Source organism: Sturnira hondurensis, unplaced genomic scaffold (assembly GCF_014824575.4).
Source record: "Sturnira hondurensis isolate 20B ecotype Veracruz unplaced genomic scaffold, ASM1482457v3 Scaffold0004998, whole genome shotgun sequence".
NCBI classification, from domain to species: Eukaryota; Metazoa; Chordata; class Mammalia; order Chiroptera; family Phyllostomidae; genus Sturnira; species Sturnira hondurensis.
This window is the reverse complement of record NW_028077629.1, coordinates 2,095,340-2,113,141: the sequence shown is the minus strand read 5'-3', so window position 1 is coordinate 2,113,141 and position 17,802 is coordinate 2,095,340. Positions and strand designations below refer to the sequence as shown.

General features: G+C 35.5%; 1 protein-coding gene across 7 annotated transcripts in view; it reads left to right on the top strand.

Annotated features, from left to right (window-relative positions):
- Nucleotides 1-17,802, top strand: part of PDLIM5 (PDZ and LIM domain 5) — a 208,726-nt gene that overhangs the window by 137,952 nt on the left and 52,972 nt on the right. The window contains exons 9-11 of one of the 7 annotated variants that reach the window (XM_037046092.1): nt 14,445-14,554; nt 16,566-16,719; nt 17,419-17,550. The exons of the other annotated variants lie outside the window; for them this stretch is intronic. Of the exons in view, the coding sequence (XP_036901987.1) occupies nt 14,445-14,554; nt 16,566-16,719; nt 17,419-17,550 (396 nt within the window). The remainder of the gene's footprint in view (nt 1-14,444; nt 14,555-16,565; nt 16,720-17,418; nt 17,551-17,802) is intronic. 7 annotated transcript variants of the gene reach the window in all.

Here is a 17,802-nt window from a genome sequence, read left to right as displayed (position 1 = left end):
TTGATCTCAAAAGATAATGTTTGAAAGAAGATAGAATCAAAGCCTCATGAAAATTAATTGTGTGGGTAGAGTGAACATGGTATTTTCCACCAAGAACCATATTTATAGAATAACTACGGAGTCGAGAGAAGGAACTACTAGAGAGTTTTAGGTCAAGAAAATAACTTTTCCCTAATCAAGACAAGAGAATTGTGTATAGAACTTATACCTTGAAATAGCTGCAGGTGAAAATAAGAATTTAATGCCTTGTTTAGTTGAAAATAAAGTATTTAATGTTCCACTGAATGTATAAACTTAGATAAATGGAATGGTCCATATTGAGCATTCGGGTAAATGTTTAGCCAGGATCACAAAGGACATTCCATTTGACCCTGTCAGAGGTTGAATTCCTAAACTCGCTTAATCTCCTGGGGCATTTTATATTCCCAGCTTACAAGCTAGCCAAAAATTATAAAAGCTTCTTGCAAAAATATTATTGTAAGTCTAGTGACTTGATTTATAGCTTGTTTTTATTTGTCTCTTTTACACAGACTTTCTTTATTGTAGGCTTGTTTTTAATGTAAAATTGGAAAGTGATTCTTAAGGATTTTCAGCATTTTTTTCTTAAAACGCTTTAGCAGTCAAAAGATGGAATATCTCCCACACAGTCTGTAGTTCTGTTACCTCAAAGAATACATTGTTTGTGGAAACAGAAATACACTCATTTTGTACATCATCATGTCCTTTAGGAAGATTCAGATAAAGAATACCTTAGCTTGTTTAAAAAAAAATTTGATATTAAGATAGTAGCAATAGCAGTCCCTTTTAAAATTCAAATTTATTTAGACATATAGAATAAATTGATTTCCTTCAGACAAATAATATTGCAATTATTGTGTTTCTGATGTGTATTTAAAATCATATAAGTCATAAACATTCATTGCCTGCATTCATTTTTTTCATGTGAATAGTTGTTGAATATTTAAATACTAGGCACTGACATGTGCTAGGGATTCAATAGTGAATAACAGATAACTATATAAACAAGATGATATGAGACAATTATGTTACCAAGATAATTTAAGTTAATATAAAGGAAATTTGGCTAAGGCAGGGAGGGAGTAGTTAGTGTAGACCTCTGAGGAGGTCCCCTTAGTTCCATCACCTGAGAGAGGAAAGGGGTCAGTCACGTGATGTCTGGGGGTTGGTGTTCAAGACAAAGAAAAGCAGTGTGGAAATCCTGAGGTGGGAAGGAATATGACAAGCACAGAACAGAAAGTGCAGTGTGGCCCAAACGCGGTATACGAAGGGAAGCATGATATAAAAACATAGTATTTGTGCACATAGGCAAAGAACTTATATTCTCACTACTAACACTGCATTTTAAACAGAAAGTTGTCTTATTATCGTATCTAACCACTTTCAAGTAAAATTAGAAAATGAAGAACCAAGCAGATTAATCAATTTACTAAATGAACAAACACTCACCTGGTTAGTTTCGGCGCCTAGCAGAGTTGTTAGTTTAATGCCTTTCCCATTCAGGCTCATTGAAGGCCTAGAAAAATCAGGCATTTAACACAGTGCATGTTGGTAACATATAGGTGGGGAACACAAAGCCATTCAAAAACATAACAAATGTATAGAAATTTGATATATAATGCCCTGTTTGTAATGTAGTGATGCATTTGACCATTTACTACCCTCTTTGTAAACTTTTGTAGATGTCTGGACTCATTACTTTTGTTTATCCCATTAAAGAATATTCCTTAAACCAAGTAAATATTTCCTTGCTCATTCTTCCCAAAGCAGACATCCACATTTCATTTTACATTTTTCTGGTTACAATAGTAAAAAAAAACAGGGAATGATAAATTCTGGGTTTTATACTCAGGCTTGTAAGTGACTCCTTTCTTGCCCCAGTGTCCACTTTAAAATATGAAATTAAAATCAGTAGAAGGCACTGTGATGCCCACCCAGATCCTGCTTCAGTAGAGGCTGTGATGCCACTGCTGTGGGGTTTATAGGGGGTAAGAGAGTAGGGGTCAGCATCTTCACATAGCACCTCTGCCGTTGACAGCCCTTCTGCACTATTGCTGCCTTCATGGGGCTGTCCAGAAGCAGGGACCTGATTGGAGGGCAGAGGAGGTAAAAACTGGTCGTTGCATCCCAGGAAGGGACAAATTGGAAGGGCCATTCTAGATCCCACGCTTCCTTTCTTTTCCCCTTCCATAGGTGTTGATCTTAGAGGTACTTATTAATAAGTACCCTCAATGCCTAACTCTGTCTTGGTGTTTGCTTTCTGGAGAACCTGATCTGCAACAGAATCATAATCTTTTAAAATTATTTTTTGTTTTAATTTTTTATTGAATTTGTTGGGGTGACACTGGTTAACAAAATGATGCACGGTTCTACAACACCTCATCTGTACACTGTATCATGTGTTTACCACCCCAAGTCAAGTCTCTGTTCATCACCATTTATCCCTCCTTTAACCTATTCTACCTCCCCCCACCTCACCTCTCCCCAGCCTACCTCCCCACAACAATCACCGCACTGTTGTTCATATGCCTGAGTTTTTTCTCTTTTGCTCAGTCCTTCCACACATCCCTAGCCCCAGCTCCCTGATAGCTGTTAGCCTCTTCTCTATCTAGGAATCTGTCTTTATTTTCCATGTTAGTTCATTTTGTTATACATTTACACAATGGAATATTACTCAGCCATAAAAAAGAAGGAAATTTTACCCCTGTGGCAATTATGCATGGGCCTGGAGACTATCATGCTAAGTGAAATAAGCCAGTCAGAGAAAGACAAGTACCATATGGTCTCATTCATGTGGAATCTAATAAACAGAATCCTAATCTTTTAGATCCCCATTTGGACCTCAGTTGCATGAGTTCTCTTCAGTGTGGTTCTTGTCTTCCTCTTTTCATCATTCACTCTTTCTTTGTCACCTGTCTCTTCTCCTTATATCTTCAACTCAGATCACAAACAGCATGTAGGTACTGCTGTTACCTAAATCATTAAAGAGAGAGATACCAGGTAAGTCAGCCTGAAAGGTGTATCAAAGTCAAAAGGAGAGGATGGATATTTGTTCATTGCATCAGAAGTATCCTGGAGTAAACAGTAGGTAAAGGTATTCAGGTAAAGGTATTCAGAAATCAAATATAGTCGGGGCTATATGAATGAATCTGTGAAATGAGAAGCTTTCAAATAGAAAATTAGGATTTACTCTGAGTAAATGTAATAAACACTTGTAACTGGTAAGCAGCACTTAATAAAGTATGACTTTGTGTGTTACAGTTTTACATATGGAGCATTTTAGAATCAACTGTATTAGTCATTTAATCAGTCACTTAATACATTTTATTTAAGCACCTCTTCTGTTTTCTTCACATCCTTAAAAGTTTACCTCTGGTTCTGTTCTGAGAGAGATGCCGCTGCTGAGTAGCCTTTCGGAATACAAAGGGTGATAATACAGATATTACAAGGCCAGGAGGTTGCTCCTGGGGGGCTAAGGCTGCTAAATGGAGTGCTCTAAGTTCACGGGTGGAAGCATCACGCCTCCCAAAATGCTAGTGCTGTGCCAGTGAGAATGACGCTCAGTGCAGATGCTCCCTTTTCCAAGGTTTCCTTATTCCTTCCTAAAACTCCAACCACACACTCACGCACAGTGAGTGCACCACCCTCCACAGCAGAAATGCTATTTTCACCGCTAAAGTAACATACTTTATTACTTTTACCCTTTTTTGGCACCTCCTTTTCTAATTTCTATTATGGATATATGTCTCTATGTCCTAAATCTCCAATGAGAGTGTGAACTTTTTGAAGATGAGAGTCTTAGTATAATAAAGTTGGAAAAGAAGGAAAAGGCGTTCTAATAATCATGGTAATTCTTCCTGGATGCAGCTGTAGTTATGTAAGTAAAGTTATGTATATTCAGTATATAAATCCATGTACATAAATGGAAATTTTTTGGAGATGTAAACATAAATATAATATAAACATATAAGTATACAAGTGTATAAAATTACAAATTTAATTAGAAAGTAATTCTAATTGAATCAATTGTAAGATTCATCTCTGGTGAACTACTGCCTAAATTTGAAATATTAGCTCTGCAATAGCAGGATACCACAGACTCAGTGGCTTAAACAACAGAGATTTATTTTCCCACAGTTCCAGAAGTCAGGAGACCAAGATTCCGATTTTCACAGGGGTGATTTCTGGTGAGGCCTGTCTGGCTTGCAGATGGCCACCTTCTCTCGCTGTACCCTCACATCGCCCTTCCTCTGTGCGCCCAGAAGAGTTCTGGTGCTTCCTTTTCTTACAAGAACACCAGTCTTACTGGAGTAGAGGCCTGCTGTTATGACCTCATTTACCCTTAACTGCCTCCTTAGAGGTCCGCTCTCAAAATACTGTCACACTGGGGCTTAGGCTTTCAACGTACGGATTGGACAGGGGGCACACAATTCAGTCCATAATGTATACCAGGTGCCTTTCTGTCGTAATACTCAATTTGACAAGTTAGCATTTTTTAAAAAGTGTTCCTTAAGTAGAATCACTGACCTGGACCCAGTTAGAAGCATTGTTGTTGCCTTTGTTGGGGTGCCAGTTTTTCTACCTCAGATGACAGGTATGTGTCTCCTGGTGTCACCTCCATATCTAGAGCACAAACTCTTTGCACACAAGAGTTTTAGAATCCCACCATAATCGAGCAGTAACAAGCACCAAAAAGTGGTTCCTAATTCTATATAATTGGATATTTTTCCAATCCCCTAATTGTTGACTTTTAAGGAAATTGTTTATAGTCTTGCTATATACAATTTTTAAAATAACTTTATTGATTGATTTTAGGGGGGTGTGGGGTTGAGGGGAGAGAGAGAGAGAGGCCAGTTTGTTGTTCCACTTATTTATGCACTCACTGGTTTCTTCTTCTGTGTTCCCTTACTGGAGATAGAAGCTGCAACCAACCAGGATATATACAACTTTTAATTGAATATAAATTCAATATTAAGGTCAAATTTTCATTAAAACGCCAACACATTAATACCTATACTGAAAGTAAAGTGAAACAGTATCCAAGTTTAAAAGAAGAATTGTTGTGCTTTGTGAAATCTAATTGGCAAAAGTTGACACATTTCTCCTGATGATATCTGTTAAATACTCATGGAAGACTTTAAAAAAATTAAATGAAAATTTGTTTTTGAATTCATCTTTCTCTGTGTTTTTGGTCTTTTTCAACATGAATACTCAGTGACTCCTGTGAGGAGACAACACGTGACTAATTTTAGAAACAGGTAGATGAGAAACTTAGTGCTCTGATTGGAAAAACCAACACAAATAATTTTATCATTTTTCAGGATGTGTTTGAAGTTAAGAATCTAATCTACAACATTGATTAAAAAGAAGCAACAGCCATATTATTAGTAACCTACTAATAATGGAAAGATGGTTAACAATATATGGCTTGCCAGCATAGAGAATTATGGGAGGCCATAGAAAATTTCATTGAAAAATATTTCTTTTAAAAACATATGCTTAAAATACATTGTCAGGCACCATACAATTTATTCTAAATTAAATGGTGATTTTCTTGATCTCACCCTTTTAATATATTTCACTAAATATAAAATATTTATCTAATAACCACATTAAAATTTTTGTTTAAATACGTCTATATAAATAAGTATATAGTATTTTAGTTTAGCAAAAGATATTAAATTATCATGATGAATACATACTTTCTATCAGTCTTTTATGTCTCTTGTTCAAGGATTGCAGGTTCTGATTTTTTCTCATCTTATGGTTAAGAATTACCAGTAATAATAAATGATACAGATTTATAGTTTTCAAAGACTTAAAGTACTCATCAAAGGAGGTGTGACTGCCTCTCTTTAGGAGAAAATGGTTCAAACTCCTGTAACATTATACAAAACCAAAACAGTTATGGGGAAAAAATATCCTGCTCTATGCTGTCCTGTAGCACTACGTAGTATTTGCATGATTTCTAGCTGAAGGCTGTTGGAACAGATCTTAAGTGACTTCTTTAACAGAAACCTGTACTTTTGCACATTCACTGAAAATTTAGAAAGCAGGAACTACATAAATATTTCTAAACATTCTTTTTACAGCTAGTTTTTAAAACATTTTAGCTTGTCACAGATATCATACAACCCACATAGAACCAATTAATGAAGATACAATATGCTGACCTGTGCCATGACTTTGCTACTGCTGTGTTTCACGAATATGCTGGACTCTAATTGCATATCCTTATTAAGACTCATTCATTTGACCAAATTACCTGAAATTACTATCCTTCATAAGCTATGCAAAGAAATCAGAAGTCATTCCCTAGTGTCATATTCTTACATATTTTCATGGGATAAGAATTTAACAATTGAATTTACCTTGAAACATAGAACACCAGTGTTTCCACAGCATAGTCTAATTTTAAAAAATAAAAATGGTATCACCCAGATAGAATTTTGTAGTTGATACCATCATATACATTCCTGCACAGTATGTTCCCCAACCTGAAAGAAATACCACAAACCAAAATAAAAACTGGTATAAAACCAAGCTATAATTTTGTCTATTGCAAAATATGGAATATTTGTAATTTACCTTTCATTTTCTTCTGGTGGATTATACTACTTTATGCAAAGGATGGTTTAGTGACTGTAATGTAGAGGTTGCCATCTATTGAGCATAAGTAATTACTACATTTTACTTATGAATAGTAACATTATTGAAACAAGAAACAAAATTCCTTTTTATCATATATATATACATATATATATATTCACAGAGCAATTATTTAATTCTCTGTTTAATTGTGGAAGTACTTGTGTTTTTCTCAAATCGAACTGCGATACTTACCCCTTCTAAATATTTTTCATAAAAATATGTGGAATAATCATTCTAAATATGCCATCTCATTTGCTAGGCACCCCAAATCCTATGATGCTCTACTCCAACTCCTATATCTACAAGCCATAGAACCTACCATTATTGCAGTAATCTTTATTCTCCTCTGCAAAAATTGACTTTCATAGTCCAGAATTTACACTAAGTTCCTTAGAAGTTTTATCACATCAGCAACACCTCTCTTGTAATGCTGTTTGGATAAATTCTTTCTACTTTACCTCTAGAGAGAGAAATAACACAACAAAATTATTTTATTTAGTTAAAACAGAAAATAAAAGAAACTTGCCTTCCTGACTAAAACTCAATATTGGAGACACCTCCTGCAGTTTACTTTTTGTAACTCCAAAAGAAATCACAACTGCGCCCTCGCGGGTGTGCCTCAGCTGGTTGCAGCACCATCCAGTAGATCAAAAGATCACAGGTTCGTTTCCCAATCCGGGCACATAACCAGATTGCGGGTTTGAGCCCCAGTCAGAGTGCATACAGAATGCAACCAGTTGGTGTTTCTCTGTCACATAGATGTTTCTCTCTTTCTGAAAAGCAACAAAAAATGTCCTTGGGTGAGGATTAAAAAAAAAACTAATTGGATGGGATATAAATAATCTGGAGCATCAAGTTCCTGTGCTATATCCACAGCAATTAAAAATTTAAAATAAAAAGACTGAAGAAAAAAGAAATCACAACTTTAAAAAAAGTGAATCAGGAGCATTAATAATAGGCAATTTTGTACCACAATGGAAGGCTTAATTTTCTACTTTTGGCACTATTCAATTTTACATATTTCAGTTACACTGAAAGTTTCAGAAGCCCAAGTTTTTTCTGTATGTTATTTGCAGATCTGTTTATGATGATGGTATGATTTTTATAAGAGAAAATTGAAATTATATTACATAATATAGTATAAAACCTATGACAGGTATGAATGTTTAAACATTTTAATTTTTCTTTCTTAGTCAAATTAATGGACTATTTTCAAATTACATTAATCTTAAAAGCATTCTCAACCTCCATGTCTGTGCTTTTCTATTTCTCTATTTTTATATCTTTTATCAAGTATATGTCGGGTGCTGCTTCTGTGTCCAACTTTACTGATAGGTGTTTATCTCCCAGATGCACCTAATTACTTCTGAAGTGTCTGCATTTATTTCTTGGACTAGAGACTTTTTTAAAGCTAAGGTAACACTTATGCATTTGTCTTTACATACTTTAATTTTTTATCCCAATCTCCTAAATAGTTCGAAGAAAAAAATGTTTGAGAAAATGTCTAAAAGATTTTCATGGCTTCATTTTATTTCACAAGTTGATTGGGTGAATTTGAGATTTTAATATAAAGAAGCAGCACTTTTAGACTTGGTAGACTCAAACTGATGCTTGGTTACAGTAGTGGAATCAAACGTTAAAAGCAGCAAATGTCTTTGCAGTGATATTAGCAGGGATATTGAAGCAGCACCACATGAATGTGAGAAAATGTACTTCCACACATGCAAAAATATATTTAAATGTGGAAAATAAAACAACCAGACAGTATTAACTTGAGATAAAAAGTAATAAAATGATAAGGTTATTATGAAATTAATAAATGTTTATTGTTGAAAGATAATAAGTAAGCAAAGAAAAATCACCCAAAATTTAAAAAGTGTTGGTTTATTTACATCGTGGAGAGAATTGTAGTCTCAGTTAGAAAGTGTGTTGAAATGAACTCTCTGTAGTATCTTTTTCTTAAAGATTTGTAGTTCAGGAATTTAGAGAACTTACAAATAAGATTTACTGAGTAGTATTCTGTGCATTTAAAAAAAATCCTGGAGAATGGGAAAGAAAATAGAAGACCAGGAACAGGTAAATATAGTATTGATCTCCAAAAAACAAAAGGGTTAACATCTATACCATTAACTGGTTTGACCTTGAGATCACCTGGAAGAAGTTTAGAAGGTACCCAAAAGCATGGCTAGAGAGCACTAACAAAAGGAGGGCAGAATCATCCAGATGCAGAATTAAATGGCTCTCAAGAAACAAATCACATCCAACTTAACACACTTGGATAGATTGGGGGAAGTGTTCATTTTAAGTCATCAAGGAAAGACCCTTAAGGTCTCATTGCATTTAATAGTGAAATGAGGCTAATGACTAAGTGTAAAGTCATAATAGGTGGAAGAAATTTAACCAAAGGATGTTGTTTAAAGCGTCAGTCAGTGACTTAGATGAGGACCCCTGTAGCTGACTGTCTAACCTCGTGTGGGTCATGAGGCAGGGAGGAATAGCATATGTGTCGCATAGCCAGAAGTATCTTGGAAGTCTAGGAAAATGGACCAAGTCTATTTTTTAAAAATAGTGAGAGAAAGAGGAAGAAAGAAAAAAATTTAATATGGTAATGTGCAGTTTATATCAAATCATTCTTACTCCTATAGGGCATATTTGGTGGTAGGGATAAGACTAACAAAAACAAATATAAAAATTAGGGATTTTAAAAGAAAATAAACCCAATATGAGTTAGTTGTGTTATATGGCTCCTAAAATTATAAGACAAGCAATATAGTTTTATTCTGCACTAGTCAGATGTCACGTGGCATATATGATGTTTAATCCCTGGCATTAATCTTTGACAATTGTATAAATAATCTCAAGAAAACCAACTGAAAAATCATGGGATAATTAAGCTGCATTTAGTTAGAGGCAGTTATATGAGTAATTGGTTGTAGCTTTAATATGGACTAGCTTCTTGACCTAAATTAATAGCTATGTCTCTTCTTCCCCAAACATTCTCCCTTAGTCTCAGCCCTCATAGATTAGCAGTGGTCTTTGTTCATGTTTTATATATTGATATATATAATAAATCCAAAAATTGCCCTATAGGTTGTATTAAGGGGTTCAGATTCTAGTACCAATTCAATAGGAAGCCAAATATAGGGTTTTAATCATGGGAGTAATACCTGGTGTATGTTTTTAAAAGATCACTCTGAATACTATGGGAAATTGATTATAAGGGAGAAATCATGAAAGCAGGAAACTAGTTATATGTATTCCTTTAGTTCAGACAAGAGAAGATAGTGGCTAATGCCTTGAAGGTACTAATGGAGATGTGGAGAATTGGATGGATTTGTAGTTCAGGGAAGAACTGACAGGAGTGTGGAAATATCGGGGGTTGTGGGGATAGATAATGGAACATTGCTGAGTCGGTGAATTTGATAAGAATTCAGTTGGTAAGACTCAATAATATTAATTGGTAAAAGTTCATTGTAGTAAAACTAATAGAATCAAGAGGTAGAGGAGTGAGTTAGAAAAGACGTTTCTTAAAATCCAGATCTTAGACATGTTATACTTGCTGATAAGAAAGTAAAAGTTGTGAGTGCTGGAGTAGCTGAGGGAGTCTAGGACTAAGACAACCTTAGGAATTTTGATTGAGGTGAAGAAGTCAAAAATTGAGCAATTACGTTATTCAGTGACTCAACATGATAACATCAAAGCCATCAAGATAGATTATTACAATGGAGTAAAGAGAGAGGCAGGAGCCAGGGGCTAAAGCAAATAGTGGGTGAGGAAGAGGCAAGAAAATGCATGAGTAGGCAGTGAGTGGGGTAGTCTGATGATATGAGGCTCAAGGGACTTGGGATTTGGGGGTATCAAAGGGGACCCACAATGTTAGAAAGAGGAACGAGGAGGACCTTGTATCATCTCCAGTTTTATAAACATATGAGATATGAGAGAACCTCTGTTTGAAGGTACTGCAAGAAAGATGTAGAATGATAGATACTTTTTGAGGGCTGAGAGGGATGAGGAATTGATCAGGTTAGGAGATACATAAAACAGTAAAGAAATGGGTCCAGGAGAAGATGGATGACCCAAGGGGATTTTACTTCTGATTGTGGTGGGTGAATGGGATGGAAACTATGATGGCACTGATTCTTGTGGTCCATTTGAAGAAAGTGGATACTAGAATATAAGTTTCATGAGGGCAGGAGATTAAAATGGGCAGTAGAATATGTGAGGATGCTTGGCATGAAGTAGCAATTCAAATATTTTATTATTGAATGAATATTTGAATGCAGTGTTATTGAATGACAGAGCTCAGGATATATGATCCAGAATATTTAGTTAAAGGGCATGTGGACCTTGGCTTTTGTTCTCTACATTCTCACTATCCCGTGAGCTGCTGTGGTGGCTTTGGTAAGACATTTGACTCTTCCAAGGACTTACACAGTGGGTGGCTATTGAACAGTAGGCATTCATACAGAGTCATTTATATTTTCAACTAGGTAACAGATTGAACAGATTGACTGAACACTGTTTATTGAATAATGCATCCTTTTATGCTGCAGTGAGAATTTTTGAAAAAAATACCTTTTAAAGTATAAATTATTTTTATAACATTAGGATTATGTTAATACGTACTACAAAATGGTAGGTTTTTGCCCCATAGAAGTTATTCCTATTTGCTAGAAATCACTGAAATCACTTATAGGAATGGTCCAGAGGAGCAATTGGTGATGGAGATTGGTGGGAAGTACCTTGTAAGTTATTGAGAGAGTCAGGCTCTATCAGAGTATTATTCCAAGTGATGTTCAAGTTGATACTATACCTTAAATATTTATATTATATTGTAACTTTAAATGGGTATAGTATATGCGTATTCATTGATCTTTTTCTCTAAAAAGGTCAATAAATAATAGAGGTAACTGAAGACTTCACATAATACAAGACGGGACATTTAATGATGGTAAAATCACTGGGGAAAGCAACAGCAGAGAAGCATATCAGAGTTAAGGCAGAGTTTGAAAGGTGTGAAGAAGATCAGATATATCAACCAAGAGTAAACTCTTACCCAACGCACATAATAAGTTCCAGTTCCTTCAGAAATCTCACTTTTTGTTTCCCTTTTCTCTTGTTTTGGTAAAGTGGAAAGCTCCAAGAAAAAATCATTTCTTTGTATCAGTTGTATTTCTTTGCTCTCACAAAAACTAAACCTCATTTTGAGTGGTTTTGCCACATTTGATAATTTACTTCACAATCTTCTCTTAACCTCTGACAGTCCTCTCTGCTTCCCTCTGTGTAGAGCAAGGATGCCCTTGCTTGCTGATTTTAAGTTCCTTTCAAGATGCCATCTGTAATGCCTGTAGAATTAGCAGTCTCAGATCATTTTAGATTGCTGTAGACAACAAAGCTATTGAAATCAGTCAATGAATTTAGCTTGCAATGAAGAGTACCAGAAATTTCCAACTGCAGTTTAGTTGATTTAATTTCCCAGAAGGGAAGTTATAGCTGCATGTGAACGCACTCACCATATATATTGTCAGAAAGCCAGTGGAAGATACTCGTTTTTCCAGATGATTAGAAGTTTCTTTGGCTAAAATGAATAGCTTTGCTATGCCAATGCACTCGCAGAGTTTAGACTTTTGACCCTGGTATATTTTACTCTCAGCTTAGCAATATGAATATTTGCTTTGTGAGAGAGTGAAAATACTGAAGAAAATTTTGTTTTTTGGCTTTACCTGCTATAAAATATATATTTTAGCCTTTCTGACTTTCTACTCTTATTGAAAACTTGCTATGTTGCAATGTAACAAGTCACACTACTTATTTTATAATATTTATGTGGAGAGTGAGGAGGCATTGAAATTCTTAATCGCAGACCACTGTTTTCATGCTACAAGAGAAAGCTCCTGCATTCTTTTTAAAGGTTGGCTTTGTAAAAAAGTTATGCTTATATAGTTTGCATATCATTTCATCAAAATATGGGTGAGCCAAATTAACATTTCGAAATTTTATAACTGATGGAGAGCTTTAGCATCCTGCAACCAGGCATGGCCAGTGAAATTGTACTAGAAAGTGAAGAATGCAAATTATCACTTGAATTTAGCCACAAAGAAGCCATTAGTATTCTTGGCAAGAATATGGTTTTTAGAGGTTGGGAAAGGAGGCCCACTGGAGGTGGGGAAGAGTGACAGGCAGGTGAGGAAATGGAGAATACATGAGCAAACTATTTAAGTTTGGCTTTTAAGTAGAATAGGAAAGTAGACGGTGATGGTAGTTTTGCTGTTCTTGTTTTTAAGAGAAACTATAGCATTTCTGAATAGGGACGTGAAGCATGCAGCAGAGAAAGAGAAGTGGAAAATTCATGGGGAATACAGGTAGACCAACTGAGGCCCCTGAGAACAAGGGAGGAGACGGCACGCACAGCAGAAGGATGTTGCTGTTTGACAGCTGTGCTGTCAGGACTGTGGAACAGGAACAGAGCTCCTCTCGCTGGCCCTGCAGGGCGGTCAGGATGGTGAGTTAGACGGGCGACTTTGGGGCTGCTCTGGCCTGGGCAGACTGCTAACATGGGTTCTCCACTGGAAAGCATAGAAAGACCCTGCAAAGACTGTGTCAGGAAAGACACAACTGCAGAGAAAGATGATGTGGAAACAGCTCTTTGTTCATCTTTCCTAAGAAAAGCAAGCCTAAAGGGCATATCTCCAGATATATCTCCAGACATATCTGGGAAGGAGAAAGCCTTCATACCTCTCTGGTGAGAAATGAAACCTCATATAAAGACAAAGCAGAAAGTCTGGCTGCTGCAGAGGTGCTATTAATCAAAGCTTCTGCAAACCCTAAAAAGAATAAAGAAATATTAGGGAGTGTTAGAATGAGAGTAGATATTGATATTTGTTCCATATGTAACGAGCCTAGTATTTCCTAAACCTAGTATTTTTAGAGATTATCTAAGCAAAGGAATAGGTATTGAGTGTGTTAACGCATGGGAAATCCCCCAGGTGCATTTGGTTGGGAAATCTAGCTTTTGAAGGCATTTGGTGAATTAGCACTCAACTAGCACTCATTTTTCCAGTCAGCATAGTTCATGGATGTATTGATAGACTCAAGTTCAACTTCCTATTCTTACCTGTTCTCATTTATATAATAATAATAATGTAGACATGGATAATTCTTTATAACTATATTTTAATTTCTATATTGATAAAAATCAAGTAATATCATTGCAGGCAAGCATTTGTTGTGTAACTGTATAAAATACTTTATTTACATCAACATAAAAACATTCAAATAATTTCAGGTCTGCAAACTCAACATTCTGACTTGAAAGGAAATTCCTAGTTTTTTTGTAGTATACTCTTCAGGCAGCTGTCCCACAAGATGCTGGAAAGCAGTTTGTAGTAGAAATGGTACAAATTTCAGCTGACTTTTTACTAGGTATATGACATTAGACAACTTAATTTCTTGGAGCCATGCAAGAAATTTCCCTGAGTCATGCAAAAGACATAGTATATGGGAATTCCTATCCACTTCTCTTCCTCTGTAATCATAATCTGATCACATGGAAGTAGCCATATTAAAAAATTGGGTGAAAACAACCTGTATTTGGTGGTAGTGAGGGGTGTTGGTTTTGGTTTTAACTTTATATAGATATGAAGTTTAAAAAAACAGCAGTATTCCACAAATGAAAGCAATGTACATTTAAAAGGTAGTATAGATAGTATTTATCAATGTCTGTACATTTCATTAATACTTCCTTTGCCTTGTTTATTTAACTTCTGAAAACTTACATTTGACAGTTCCCTGGAGGAGCTACCCAAGAGTGGACTTCACCCACCTGCAAGTCCTCAGGTTCTACATGTTGGTAGTCAAGTAGCCACACTTTCTAAAATAACAACATATTCTAGGTAGAGTTCTTCCTTCTTGGATATGACTAAATTTTAATGCTGGTGGTGAAATTAAGTACTAAAACTGTTTGACTTAAAAGAAAAACTGATCATAGATTATAGAACTTACATCACTAATATGTAGACAGAAAGCTTGGCGCTCAGCGTTGGAACACCGCTTGACACGGCATTTCTATTTTTCACATTTTGTTTAGATTCCACATTCTCACGGAGAGTCAGGAAATCTGTGCCTTTTATTTATTCACTATGATGTGGAGAGTCAACTCTCTTGAGTTTGCCATAAGTTTACTTTACTAATAAAAGCATTCACCTCCAAAAAAGGCGTGATAGAGATCATGTGCTCCAGATACCCAGACATAACCTAAAGGTACTCAGGTTAATTCTTCTTAGGAGATTTTGCTAGACTCTGCCCATTAGTCCCTTATATTATTATTGTGATACAATAGGATGAAAGAAATTCATTAGTTTTTTTCTTGAAAGAGAAGAATAATTTAGCTGATTTATCTTTTATCTGATGTTTTGATAGACTGAAGTTTCTTGTTATTATTCCCCATTGCTTCCTCAAATATTGTAGTAGCCTTTGCCTCAAAGATGCAAAGTAATTGAAAAACTCAAAGTTGAATCATGTGGTGACTTTATTCTTCCACTTGGCATAACACCCATGTCACTCTGCTCTGCCACCTATAGCATCTTTCATTTCTCTTTCCAGTCCCCAGTCTGCCTTTCCTGGTCATTCACAGCAGTTGTTAAAACATGACCATAAGGTTCAGTTAAATTATAGACTCGCAAAAAACTTGTACCTGAAGTTAAACAAATCTTTATAACTTCTTCTTTAAATGGCTTGCCACCATTTCTTTGATTTGAATTCTAGTGGTTTATAAAGTTATAGCCAATGCCAAGGTAAAATCAAATGCTTCTGACAGAGAGTAGACTTACGTCAGCCTCACAGTTTTCAACAGCTGACCTCTCATTAACCCGGAGTGAGTTTGGCACATAATTATGTTGTGTTGGAAGTGGACAGTGTCACAAATTTTGGAAAAATGATTACAGTACAGTGAGAATGTTTATTAATAACTTGTCATCATAAGTTAAGAAGAGACACTGCAGGTTTTTACCCTGTGCATTTCAGACTTTCTTTTTACTTAATAAAAAAGAAATTCTCAATTCTAATTGGATAACCCAGTTTGGAAATCATTACATTCCTAATAATGGAATGGTGATTCTTGTCCAAGTGTTTGACCTTTCCTGAAAGATCAGAGGAAAATAATTATTATTTCAGATAATAAGAGTTCTGAAGATAAAATTTCATACCACCAGTTTTAATCTTAACAGAACAAACTGAAATAGAATTGTAGAGCATTAGCACAGAAGGTGCTGTTATATTTACTCTTTTTTATTTTACAAAGGTGATTGCCCTTCCCAAATAGCTTTGCTTTCAGTATTTTAAACAATTGTTTCTCATTCATGCTACTATGTATTGCTGCTTCTGCACAGGCAGCTGGTTGTATCCACTTACCCTGAACATACAAATCTCATTAAAATGTCAGGCTCTCACTAAGGGAAACCCTTATCATCTCTAAGGGAAACCCTTTATATAGAGACATTTTGGAAAAATCAATATCACCTTTCTTCTTTCTCTGCTTATAGAAACTTCAAGTTTAGGTTTATTTTCTACTTAATTGTTGACAGATCAGTCTTCAAGTGTATGTTATGTGATGTTGGTTTAATTTTAAATGGGATTAGACACAGTAAACTTAAATATATTCAAAAGTATTTGTACTTCAAAAACAAGTTTTATGGAGGATTATAGTATATCAAATTTTAATTTCTGAAAAAGAATCATAGCAAAAGTAAATAAATGGCCTGGACTCCGATTACATTTCTGACGTGTCACACCTGTGTAATGTCTACATAGTAATATGAGATGGTTGCTGTCTTACCTTTATTATATTATCTCTTCTCACTTTCTTTTATGTTCCTCTTCTCTGTTTTTCTTTTCCCTACATATCAATTTAAGCAGCTCCACAAGGAATGTGGTGACAAGTTCTTTGGAAGTTTTTCAAAATTTTTCTACCTTCTCTTCTCCTGCTAGATACAGCGCTGCGGTTGTGAGCAGCGCAGCCGCTAGCGTGGCTGCTGTGATTGCTGCAAAAACCAGGTAGAACTGCGTGAACGTGTGTGTCTGATGTGATGCCAGCACTCTTCCCTGCCTTACTCATCACCTCAAAGTAAACATACCCGTTTGAAACAGTGACAGCACTGTTACGAGATCTTAATCATGTTATGGACATTTTCTCTAGTTGTAGATAAATTCCACAATGTTAATACCGACTTTGCATAAATCATCCTTTTATCTTTTTACTGCCATTTGTCTGTGGTACTTCTCAGTCGTGTGGATTATTGCATGTTGTGTGCCTATTGACTTTGGGGGTTTTATAATTCGAATTTTTATATCTGGAACAGAACCAGATATAAATAGCTATTTTAAGATTCTATTAGTTTTATCCTCTCCCACAAACCAATTATACTTGAGGGTAATCTAAAGGCTAATAAAAGAATAAACATTTTAATTTTTGTGGGTTTCTGTTTATACATAATTTCTAGTAGTCTTTTATAGTTTCACATGCTTTTTAAAACATAGTATTGTTAGATTTTGATGAAAAGTTAATCAATTCTATATTAGTGAGTAAAATGATATAATAGATTCTTAGCCCTTCTTTTCATCCTCTTTCTACTGTTCCTTAGTTCTGTGTCTATCTCTGTCTCGCCTGGAAACATTTCTAATTACCGACTGTGAAAACTACTCTCTGCTGTAGAGTGATTTTTCAACTAAAAACTCACTCTAAATGCTCACCAGGCTCTCCAGTCCTGCAAAGTGTCACTCACTCCTGGATGCACTTTGCATCAGCCCTGTTTCCAAGCCTTTAGCTTTTTCATATCTCCAGTCCTTGAGGAAATCAGCTGGCTCTAGCCAGGTTAAGAGAACAAGGTACTACGGGGGCAGATTTCACAGCAGTGATGTGCTGCAAAAGCTTCTGCTTCCAGTAACACTTAACTACTGTATTAACAGGCCAGATGTGAAAATCCTAGAGCTGATTTATGGCCGGCTTTAAATTCACTGTGATTTCAGTGCAATGCTAATGCATAAGCACATTATTTTGTATGATGAACTTGCCTTTCAACCCTTTGTGACATTTTATTAGCACACGTGGTGTTTGATATGATATTATGAGTTATTGTG